The sequence below is a fragment of the Mobula birostris genome, chromosome 8 (assembly GCF_030028105.1).
Source record: "Mobula birostris isolate sMobBir1 chromosome 8, sMobBir1.hap1, whole genome shotgun sequence".
Taxonomy (NCBI): domain Eukaryota; kingdom Metazoa; phylum Chordata; class Chondrichthyes; order Myliobatiformes; family Myliobatidae; genus Mobula; species Mobula birostris.
The window spans coordinates 96,252,362-96,264,947 of NC_092377.1; the positions used below are offsets into that span (position 1 = coordinate 96,252,362).

The window sequence follows — 12,586 nt, forward strand, 5'->3', positions numbered from 1 at the left end:
GGAGGTGGCTGATGAATTAAATGAGTATTTTGCATCAGTCTTCACTGTGGAAGACACTAGCAGTATGTCTGATGTTGTAGTGTGTGAAGGAAGAGAAGTGGGTACAGTTACTGTTACAAGAGAGAAGGTGCTCAAAAAGCTGAAAGACCTAAAGGTGCATAAAGGACAAGAGGAACTGCACTCTTGGGTTCTGAAAGAGGGAGAAGAAGATTGTGATGGCATTAGAAATGATCTTTCAAAAATCATTGGACTCTGGCATGATGCCAGGGGACTGGAAAATTGCAAATTTAACTCCACTCTTTAAAAAAGGAGGAAGGCCACAGAAAGGAAATTATAGACCGGTTAGGCTGACCTCAGTGGTTGGGAAGATGTTAGAGTCAATTGTTAAGGATGAGGTGATGGAGTACTAGGTGTCTCTGGACAAGGTAGTACAAAGTCAGCATGGTTTCATTCAGGGAAAATCCTGCCTGATGAACCTGTTGGAATTCTTTGAGGAGATTACAAGTAGGATAGATGAAGGGGATGTATTGGATGATGTATATTTGGACTTTCAAAAAGCCTTTGACAAGGTGCCACACATGAGGCTGCTTACCAAGTTTTGAGCCCATGGTATTACAGGAAAGTTACTAGCATGGTTATAGCATTGGCTGATTGGATGGAAGCAATGAGTGGGAATAAAAGGATTCTTTTCTGGTTGGCTGCCAGTGACTAGTGGTGCTCTACAGGGGTCGGTGTTGGGACCACTTCTTTTTATGCTGTATATCAATGATTTAGATGATGGAATAGGTGGTTTTGTTGCCAAGTTTGCAGATGATACTATGATTGGTGGAGGGGCAAGTAGTATTGAGGAAACAGGTAGGATGCAGAAGTATTTAAACAGATTAGGAGAATGGGCAAGAAAATGGCAAATGAAATACAATGTTGGAACATGCATGGTCATGCACTTTGGTAGTAGAAATAAATGTGCAGACTATTTTCTAGACGGGGAGAAAATCCAAGAATCTGAGATACAAGGGGACTTGGGAGTCCTTGTGCAGAACACCCTATAGGTTATCTTGCAGGTAGAGTCGGTGGAGAGGAAGGCAAATGCCATATTAGCATTTATTTCAAGAGGTCTAGAATACGAGAGCAAGGATGTGATGCTGGGGCTTTATAAGGCACTGCTGAGGCCTCACCTTGAGTATTGTCAACAGTTTTGGGCCCTTCATCTTAGAAAAGATGTGCTGGCATTGGAGAGGGTCCAGAGGAGGTTCAGAAGGATGATTCCAGGAATGAAAGGGTTACCATACAAGGAACATTTGACGGCTCAGGGTCTGTACTCACTGGAATTCAGAAGGATGAGGGGGGGATCTCATTGAAACCTTTTGAATGTTAAAAGACCTAGACAGAGTAGATGTGGAAAGGATGTTTCCCATGGTGGGAGAGTTTAGGATAAGAGGGCACAGTGTCAGGATAGAGGGGTGCCCTTTCAAAACAGAGATGCGGAGAAATTTCTTTAGCCAAAGGGTGGTGAATTTGTGGAGTTCGTTGTCACATGCAGCTGTGGAGGCCAGGTCATGGGGTGATATTTAAGGCAGAGATTGATAGGTTCTTGATTGGACATGGCATGAAAGATTACAGGGGAAGGCCGGGAATTGGGGTTGAGGAGGAGAACAAAAAATGATCAGCCATGGTGGAGCAGACTCGATGGGCCAGATGGCCTAATTCTGCTCCTATGTCTTTTGGTCTTATAAAAGGATCAATGAAACATCAAGAGCGCAGAAGAGAAAATACTGTGCAAATGGAAATAAATAACAAGAACATGAGATAACAAGATAAAGAATCCTTTCAGTGAGGTCAATGGTGGGTTACCATGTGCTCACTCCCATTCCTCACCAAACCACAAAGGTTTCCAAACTATAACACAAAGAATAAAGCAGCGATCACCTGGCTCCTCCAGAATAGACCCAAGTCTAAACCTTTAGACAGTCACAGGAGGATGAACTTCATTGAGACCTCTGTAACAGCTCTGCCGTTAGCCAGTCACAGTGGGCGTCCCTGCCACCACACCACCTTGGCCAAAGAAGTGCAGATACAAACGAACAAATGCACATGGACACACTCAGGAATAAGAGCAGTCCTCTTCCAAAATGAAGTGAGCATACAACAGATTTTGATATATAGCCCAATTATAGTAGGTCTGCAGTGGATGGGGTGTCCATTCTGGTGAAGAGGCCTGTCATGTCCATTCTAGCTCACTCACCTTTGGTCCCTACTGAACACTCAGCTCTCACCTGTGGCTCCAAGTAACTGTTTGCATGCAACAGCGGCTCCAGCCTGGCACACCACTTTGACAGGCAGGCTAAACCAGGTGAGGGTAGTCAGAGGGCCTCAGATAGGGCCATGCCTGCTTTAGCATGCAAAGTTAGCTCTGGTGGACTGGTGGATGAAAGCAACAATGAGGTCCAACAGTTCTCCAATGCTTTGTGGAGAGTGAAGGGCCTGACGAAGCACAGAAGATGGCATGGCTATCCACTGCAATTAAAGAAAACCCCAGTTGTGACGACTATTCATACCACAGGACCCAGACTTTCGAGGCTGAGAGTGTGGAACTGCCCAGTACAAAAGCTTTTCCTCTTTAAAAACTCTTATGCAGAGGCTTCCTGTCATTGTCGGATATGGCAGTCAACCGGCACAATTAATTAATTAATGGCTCCGTCTGTCTAAGTAGACAATGGATGCGCCCGGTCCGGGGCACAGACCTGGGCGATGAATATGGAGATCCTGGGCGTCCCAGACATCAAGATCTCCCTCTCAGCCTCGCGGATGTGGTCCAAAGGAATGCGAAGCAGTACATTTGGCATCAGCTTGGCCACAGGAGCAGCTGGGAGGTGACGTGATATGTCATCCAACCGCCTGAGGGTCTCCACTCCGGATTTGTGTAGGGTTTACTCCTTAGCCTTCTCTTCTCCCGAAGATACCCACAAGGCAGTGAGATCTGTAACCCTGGATAGGGGCCCATACCGGGTACTGTCAGCCGGAGCTTGCTGAGCCCGAGACTCGTGTAAGGCAGGGTTGTCACACCCTGTAGTAGTGACATATGGAGCCACTACCCACTACCTGCACAATATACCTGCACTTTCCTTAAATGCCATAATAATTTTGATTAATAAAAATTAGCAACCTAAGAGTTACAACCATCAGTCAACCCTACATCACTCATGCTTTGTGAAGATATACATACATTTGGGCAGTAGCTGCAAATAACCACATCTATTTACACAGGCGCACACAGATTCACCAGGAGGAAAACGAAGTCTACTGAAGTCCCCAGCCCCTAGGATAGCTACTGGAACAGCACCTAGTAAATATCCAATCTGCAAGGTTCACAGGGAAAAGTTCAGGCACCTGCTTAAAAAACAGCCACAGGCTGAACCATCTTGGAATGCAGAAAAGGGCAGCTCAAATCAATTTGGCAAGCTTCTAAGAGTAGGAATTCTAGCCAGTAAGAAGCTTCTGTCTTATTCTGTCTCACAGAAAGAACTATTAGAAAGGTTTATAGGCTTTGCTGCTACCAGATTCAATTCCCATAATCCTCCACATATTTCAATGACTCCAAAACTATTCTGTTTCTCCCAAGTACTGCTCATACCCATCCTCAATAATTCACGTTGGCTCTCTAAACCCACAGAGCTTCAATCTGCCCTTGGTCATATTCTGCCCCTTGTCTGTAGCACTAGGCAGTCCTAAATAATTCAGTCCTCTGACCCATAACTCAGGATTTCCTTCACTCAATTCATTGGGCATCATGCCTTCAGCCGTTCTGAACTGAATTCCGTTTCTCATTTCACGAGCCCCTCTACAACTGAAAACTTTTCTTCAATCCTAACCTTTTCCCTGTGCTTTTCCACATCCTTGTCCAAATTATAAGCTGAGCTCTGTTGTGAATCTGAAGGAGGCTAGAGCATAGTTTGAAGTGAGATTGTTTGTAAAGGTCCTGGGCTTATTATTATACTCTGTCAGTGACCACTTTATTTTGTACACCTGTACAACTGCATGATCAAGAGGTTTAGTTGTTTTTCTGACCAAACGTCGGAATGGGGAAGAAATTTGATCTACATCACTTTGTGGAATGATAGTTGGTGCCAGATGGGGTGGTTTGAGTATCTCAGAAACTGCTGATCTCCTGGGATTTTCAAACTCAGCAGTCTCAAATGTTCACAGAGAATGGTGCAAAAAAACAAAAACAATCCAGTGAGCGGCAGTTCTGTGGGCAGAAATGCCTTGTTAATGAGAGAAGTCGGGGAGAACGGTCAGACAGGCTTAAGCCGAGAGGTAGGCAGCAGTAACTCAATTAACCACACATTACATCAGAGGTGTGCAGAACAGCATCCCTGAACGCACAACACATCGAACCTTGAGGAGGATGGGCGACAGCAACAGAAATTTGTGAAGGTACACTCAGTGACCACTTCAACAGGCACAGGAGGTACCTAATACAGTGGCTACTGAGTGTATAATTGAAAATGTAACTTTAAAAAAAAAAATCATATCTCATTGTTATACAGATAATTATAGGCAGCCATGTTTGGCAAGTTTTATTGCTTCACAAATGAAATATTTGGCTTTCTGCTTCCTTAGCTGTGGATCCTCAGAGGTTAAGTGGACAAGAAACATACTGCTCCCGGATTTTAGTCGATATTCTGTCTTGAGGAGTACTTCACGCTCCAAAAATGATCTACTCACCAGGACCTGTTCAAGATTTGAACATTAACCTAATTCATCCAAGAACCATTCAGCAGTACCATCTCATTCTACCAGGCAATTCTGATGAGGTGTTTTTTCACCCCAGTGATATTTTATCCTACCAAACCCAGTGAAGTATTCCATTCGCAATGATATGTCATCCCGTGTTACTTAACCCAACAGAAGTGACCCATGCCATTAGCATTTCTCCCCTCTGATGTGAACCAGATTGGGACTCATTCACCACTCTACTGAAACACTCTGCACCAGGTTCTGTTTTCAGAAAGCATTGCCTCTTACCATAACTCACTTATCAAGAGCACATCACTTGCTGAATTGATGTAGGGCTTGTTTGTTGTGATGTCACGCTCTGCCAAGTGAACCCGACCAACTCTTGTTCACCAGGGCAGAAACTTAGCAGCGCCAGAGTATCAAGAAAATAACCCCGCTCTAAATCTTAGCTCACCGGAGTTCTGGTTTTGGACAAAAACACCCAGTTCTAGTCAGAAATTCTAACTGCTCAGATAGTTGTTTTACATTGTCATTTGGTTTGTCTGTTTGAACTTCACAGGCCTAATTTCTCTGCTTTCATTGGCCGAGCAGAGACTATAAACAGGACAATATTATGGATACACTGGTCACTAGCTACATGTAGGTAAAATGATCGAGATGCAACAAAGAGCATATCCAATTTCTAAGTAAATGTTGGCTGATCACATTGTGAACTTTAAGCATCTTATTCTTCGTAAAAAGCCAAGATCAACCACAGATCCTGTGAGGATTTCTTTGAAGGTACATGTTCGGTGTAGACAATAAAATGTGGAATATATGTCTTTGTACATTAAATGGCAAACGGGTTCCTCAATTCTAATAAAGCAAGCGGACAGCGGATAAAACAGTATCATTCCAGCAACACTGTGCGGTGGTTTTCTTTGGACTGCTCAATCTTGGCCACGTAAATAGACTTTAAACATATAGGCGACATCACTGACCTCTTCCAGGACTGACAGCGGTTAAAGGGGGTCGTCGACTGGTCACCTTCTGCTGCTTTTCTTGTTGAGAGGTGATCTCCATTTCCTTCTTCTCCATCATCTTGTGGGATGGGTAAAAAAGGCCCACTGTCTGGGTCGCCTGATCCTCCTTATTAGATCCAAGCCTGAACTGTGGCAATGGGATGGTCAAAGGTTGCCAGGTTGCAGAAGCACACACGTCTGTGGTCTTTATGGCAAAGGAAAAATAAAGAGCAAAGTAAGTGGTATTCAGCTTCAGAATCAGGATCAGGTTTAATATCACCGGCATACGTTGTAAAATTTGTTGTCTTTGCGGCAGCAGTACAATGCAAGACACAATAATAGAAGAAACCATCATGAATTACATCAAGCAATGAGAAGAGGGCATGCCCTGGATGATGGGGGTTTTTACTGATGGATGCTGCCTTTTTGAGGCATCGCTCCTTGAGAATGTCCTGGATACTATGGAGACCAGTGCTCATGATGGAGTTACTAAGTTCACAACTCTCTGCAGATTATTTTTGTCCTGTGCAGTAGCAACCACACCCCCCCACCATATCAGATGGTGATGCAGCCTGTTACAATGCTATCCACAGTACCCCTGTAGAAATTTGCAAATGTTTTTAGTGACATACCAAATCTCCTCAAACTCTTCATGAAATATAGCCACTATTGTGCCTTCTTTGTATTTGCATAGATATGTTAGGTCCAGGATAGATCCTCAGAGGTTTTGATATTGACACCCAGGAACCTGAAATTGTTCACTTTTTCCATTTCTGATCCCTCTGTGAGGACTGGTGTGTTCCCTCATTTTACCCTTTCTGAAGTTCTTTGGTCTTACTGACGCTGAGTGCAAGGTTGTTGCTGCGACACCACTCGGCTAGTTGATATACCTTGCTCCTGTACGCCTTCTCGTTACCATCTGAAATTCTGGCCACATTAGTTGTGTCATCAGCAAATTTACTGATGGCTTTTGAGCTGTGCCTAGCCACACAGTCATGTGTGTAGACAGAGCAGAGCAGTAGGCCAAGCACACATCCCTGAGGTGTAACACATTGTTATCTTTCGGTTAGGAAGTTGAGGATCCAGTTGCAGAGGAAGGTACAGAGGCCCAGGTACCGAATCTTTTCGATCAGAACCGTAGGAATGATTGTGTTAAATGTCAATGAACAGCCTCCTGACATAGATATTTGTATTGTCCAGGTGATCCAAGACCAATGAGATCACATCGGCTGTAGACCTATTGCAGCAATAGGCGAATTGCAGTGGAACCAGATCCTTGCTGAGACAGGAATTCAAAACCAACCTCTCAAAGCACTTCTTCATCATAGATGTGAGTTCTACTAGATGATAGTCATTCAGGCAGTACACTTTGCTCTTCTTGGGCCCTGGTATGTTTGTTGCCCTTTTGAAGCAGGTGGGAACTCTGACTGTAGCAAAGAAAGATTCAAAATGTCTCTGAATACCCCCTCCAGTTGGTTGGCACAAGTTTTCAGAGTACTCCATTGGGGCCTGTGCCATACAAGGGTTCACTGTCTTGAAAGACAGCTTGATATCAGACTTTGAGACACAGATCACAGGGTCATTGGGTGTTTCAGGGATTCTCCTAGCTGTAGTTTTATTCTTCCTTTCAAAGTGTGCATATAAGGTATTGAGCTCATCTGGCAGTGAAGCATCACTGCCATTCGTGACGTTGGGTTTCACATTGTGGAAAGTAATGGCCTGCAAACCCTGCCAGAGTTGACATACATTCAAACCCACTTCCAACTTTGTTTGGAATTGTTCTTCTGCTCTTGAGCTAACCCTCCGCAAGTCATACCTGGTTTTCTTGTACAGACCTGGACTGCCAGACATGAATGCCACAGACCTAGCCCTTCTGGTTCATCCATGGCTTTTGATTTGGGTATGTACGGTCTTTTCCTGTAGGCACACACTCACCCACGCAGCTTTTAATGAAGTCAGTGACAGTTGTGGCGTACTCATTCAGACTCGAAGATGAATCCTTGAATACAGTTAATGTCCACTGATTCAAAGCAGTCTTGTAAATGCTCCTGCACCTGCCTTGTTCATACCTTCTTGGTTTTCACTACTGGTGCTGCAGTCTTCAGTCTCTGCCTCTACTCAGGGAGTAGAAGTACAGGTGATCAGATTTTCCAAAGTGTGGGCGTGGGATGGCACAGTAAGTGCTTTTGATGGTGGTGTAACAGTGATCCAGTGTGTTGTTTTCTCTGGTTCTACAAGAGATTTGTTGGTAATAATTATTAATAGACTTTTTTCATGCTGGCCTGGTTAAAATTCCCCCAAATGATAAGGAAGGCATCAGGATGCGCTGCTTCATGCCTGTTTATTCTGTCTTCAGCCAGTTTACACTGGCCTGAGGTGGGATGTACACTGCTACCAAGATGATTGCTGAAACCTCCCACAAGTTTACAGAGCCAGCACAATATACTCAATTCACGCTTCTTGCTGTGCTATCTGAACACAGATACAAACCAGCTACCACATTCATAACATTTTTCACTGTTCTAGTTTGATATATATCTAATGGGGAATTGGCACCGGATGGTGTTACATAGAAACATAGAAAATAGGTGCAGGAGTAGGCCATTCAGCCCTTCGAGCCTGCACCGCCATTCAGTACGATCATGTCTGATCATCCAACTCAGAACCCTGTACCTGCCTTCTCTCCATACACCCTGATCCCTTTAGCTACAAGGGCCATATCTAACTCCCTCTTAAATATAGCCAATGAACTGGCCTCAACTATTTCCTGTGGCAGAGAATTCCACAGATTCACCACTCTCTGTGTGAAGAAGTTTTTCCTCATCTCGGTCCTAAAAGGCTTCCCCTTTATCCCCAAACTGTGACCCCTCGTTCTGGACTTCCCCAACATCGGGAACAATCTTCCTGCATCTAGCCTGTCCAATCCCTTTAGAATTTTATACGTTTCAATAAGATCCCCCCTCAATCTTCTAAATTCCAGAGAGTATAAGCCTAGCCGATCCAGTCTTTCATCATATGAAAGTCCTGCCATCCCAGGAATCAATCTGGTGAACCTTCTTTTCACTCCCTCTATGGCAAGGATGTCCTTCCTCAGATTAGGGGACCAAAACTGCACACAATTCTCTAGGTGTGGTCTCACCAAGGCCTTGTACAACTGCAGTAGTAACTCCCTGCTCCTGTACTGGAATCCTCTTGCTATGAATGCCAGCACACCATTCGCCTTTTTCACTGCCTGCTGTACCTGCATGCCCACATTCAATGACTGGTGTACAATGACACCCAGGTCTCGTTGCACTTCCCCTTTTCCTAATCGGCCACCATGTGACATTTGCAAGCTGCTCCTAACATATCCTTAGCTTGTGTTGGCTATTAATGCAAACGACTGTATGTTCGATGTACAAGTGAGGAATAATTTAGTCAGGAAGATTAACAATCATTTTGTTTTTCAATATCATCCTGAATGCTTATTCTCAACCATATATAGCTAAGGTGTCTAAAACCTTTGAACAGGACTGTAGTAATTTTAGGTATTGCACTGTTCTGCTCCCGCAAAAAAAAAACATGACATGCATAAGTGATAATAACCCTGATTCTTATGTGGGTCTCTATTGTGGACTGAGAGTGGGAAAGGGACCGGGAGAGGGAAATCATGGTTGGGAAAAGGAGGAAGGAAAGGGGAGGGAGCAGGAACCACCAGAAAAACATTCTGTAATATAGAACATATAGAATAGTACAGCACAGTACAGGCCCTTCGGCCCACAATTTTGTGCCGAACCTCAAACCCTGCCTCCCATATAAGCCCCCACCTTAAATTCCTCCATATACCTGTCTAGTAGTCTCTTAAATTTCACTAGTGTATCTGCCTCCACCACTGACTCAGGCAGTGCATTCCACGCACCAACCACTCTCTGATTAAAAACCTTCCTCTAATATCCCCCTTGAACTTCCCACCCCTTACCTTAAAGCCATGTCCTCTTGTACTGAGCAGTGGTGCCCTGGGGAAGAGGCGCTCGCTATCCACTCTATCTATTCCTCTTATTATCTTGTACACCTCTATCATGTCTCCTCTCATCCTCCTTCTCTCCAAAGAGTAAAGCCCTAGCTCCCTTAATCTCTGATCATAATGCATACTTTCTAAACCAGGCAGCAACCTGGTAAATCTCCTCTGTACCCTTTCCAATGCTTCCACATCCTTCCAATAGTGAGGTGACCAGAACTGGACACAGTTAGTGTGGCCTAACCAGAGTTTTATAGAGCTGCATCATTACATCGCAACTCTTAAACTCTATCCCTCGACTTATGAAAGCTAACACCCCATAAGCTTTCTTAACTACCCTATCCACCTGTGAAGCAACTTTCAGGGATCTGTGGACATGTACCCTGAGATCCCTCTGCTCCTCCACACTACCAAGTATCCTGTCATTTACTTTGTACTCTGCCTTGGAGTTTGTCCTTCCAAAGTGTACCACCTCATACTTCTCCGGGTTGAACTCCATCTGCCACTTCTCAGCCCACTTCTGCATCCTATCAATGTCTCTCTGCAATCTTTGACAATCCTCTACACTATCTACAACACCACCAACCTTTGTGTCGTCTGAAAACCTGCCAACCCACCCTTCTACCCCCACATCCAGGTCGTTAATAAAAATCACGAAAAGTAGAGGTCCTAGAACAGATCCTTGTGGGACACCACTAGTCACAATCCTCCAATCTGAATGTACTCCCTCCACCACCACCCTCTGCCTTCTGCAGGCAAGCCAAATCTGAATCCACCTGGCCAAACTTCCCTGGATCCCATGCCTTCTAACTTTCTGAATAAGCCTACCGTGTGGAACCTTGTCAAAAGCCTTACTAAAATCCATATAGATCACATCCACTGCAGTACCCTCACGATCAATAAACCAAATGTTTGGAATCAAATAACCTAGTCTGGTGTCTCAGGGCTGGGTGTGCCTACACCTGCATCATCCCCTCCCACCCCTGGCACTCCTTCTCTGTTCACCTGTCTTGCACCCCTCCCATGACACTCTACCCTCACCATTCCCAACATCCTCTGCTCTGCCAGATTTACAAACTCGCTGTCCACTCCACATTGACAAATACAGTACTTTACAAAAGTCTTCGGCACCATAGCTATATATATGTGTCTAAAACTTCTGCACAGTACAGTACTGTATGTCATGAAATTTGTTGTTTTGTGGAAGCAGTACAGTGCAATACATTAAAAATCTATAGATTACAATAAGAAATATGTTTTAAAAATAAATGAAATAAGTGCGAAAAGAGGGTAAGCATAGTGAGGTAGTGTTTATGGGTTTGTTTATTGTTTGGAAGTCAATTGGTAGAGGGGAGAAGGTAATCCTAAAACAATGAATGTGTCTTCAGGTGCTTGTACCTCCTCTCTAATGAGAAGGGAGCACGTCCTGGATGATGGGGTCCTTAATAATGGATACCACCTTTTTGGTAATGGGGTTGATCGAGTTTGTCACCCTCTGCAGCTTTTTTCAATCCTGTGCAGTGGCCGCACCATACTAGACAGTGATGCAACCAATTACAGTGCTCTCTATGGTACATCTGTAAAAATTTGCTAGTCTTTGGTGACTCTGGCCCCTCCTGCCCTAGGTGGCTGTAACAGGATACCGCGACATGAGGGTCTAGTCCACGCAACAACTGAGGCCACGCAACTCCCCCACCGCAGGTCTCGCCAACAGACTGGACTTGTAGTATTTTTCCAACAGTGTCTTGCAATCACAAGAAAAATGTTTAAGGCAAACATTTCCTCCTTTTTTTGGACTTGGAGAGGGTGCCATGACAAAACTATTGGAAGACTCAACTCTGAATTCTCAACTTTCGGTAACTCACCTTCTCCACTGGTGTCAGAACAGATCATTTCTGTTCCAAGTTAGCTCAGTTTTTCTCTCGCCATTACAGCCTGGCATACAGTATGTGTCAAAGCTTTGACATTAACAACATTTTATGCTTCTTTATCAGGTTATCGCCCTTTAACCCATCTGACCAAAGGACTCATCCCATGACAACCTTGGCCTTATGCTTTCAGAGATCTTCCTTCTATGCTGTCACCACCTTGAAATTTAAATTACAGTCTTATCTCTCTTTCCCAATATGTACCACCAGGGTCAGGGACAGCTTCTAACCTGCTGTTATTGAACAGTCCCCTTGTATGATAAGATGAACTTTTGACCTTACAATCTGCCTTGTTATGCCGTGCACCTTCGTGTCTGCCCACACTGCACTACGTTTTGTAACTGCAAACATTATATTCTGCATCCTGTTAATGTTTTTTCCCCCTTGATGTACTAATGCAATGAAATGCTCTGTATGGATGCCGTGCAAAAAGCTTTTCACAGCATCTCGGTACAAGTCATAATAATAAACCAATTCACAGGGTTCTTCAAGAAGACATTAGACATAGCGCACAGTAGAGATCCCTACTGGCCCAATAAGCCTGCTCCACCTAATGACACCCACGTGACCAATTAACCTACTAATCTGTACATTTTCGAAATGTGGGAGGAAATCTATGTAGTCATGGGGGGGAACATACAAACTCCTTACAGACAGCAGCAGGAATTGAACCACGGTTGCTGGCACTATAAACAGCATTATACTATCGTACCACCCCAAGAGCTGTTTCCCTTTCCAGGAATGCTACCTGATCTGTTGAGTTTTTTTGAAAGCATTTTCCGTTTTTCATAAAATTATGTATTGGCATTGAAATCCCTGAATTGACAATCTACTAACATGATCTCAGAAATGCTGCCAACATGACATAGTTGAAGTTGCTAAAATAACAGAGGTCTAAATTTGTACCACAAAATTACAGCAGT

At 44.1% G+C, this 12,586-nt stretch overlaps 1 protein-coding gene across 9 annotated transcripts in view; it reads right to left on the bottom strand.

Moving 5' to 3' along the window:
• dzank1 (double zinc ribbon and ankyrin repeat domains 1) overlaps positions 1-12,586 on the bottom strand; it is a 133,784-nt gene that overhangs the window by 44,374 nt on the left and 76,824 nt on the right. For all 9 annotated transcript variants that reach the window (XM_072265731.1, XM_072265723.1, XM_072265722.1 and 6 more), the window contains one exon: positions 5,718-5,943. In XM_072265731.1, the coding sequence (XP_072121832.1) occupies positions 5,718-5,943 (226 nt within the window). The remainder of the gene's footprint in view (positions 1-5,717; positions 5,944-12,586) is intronic.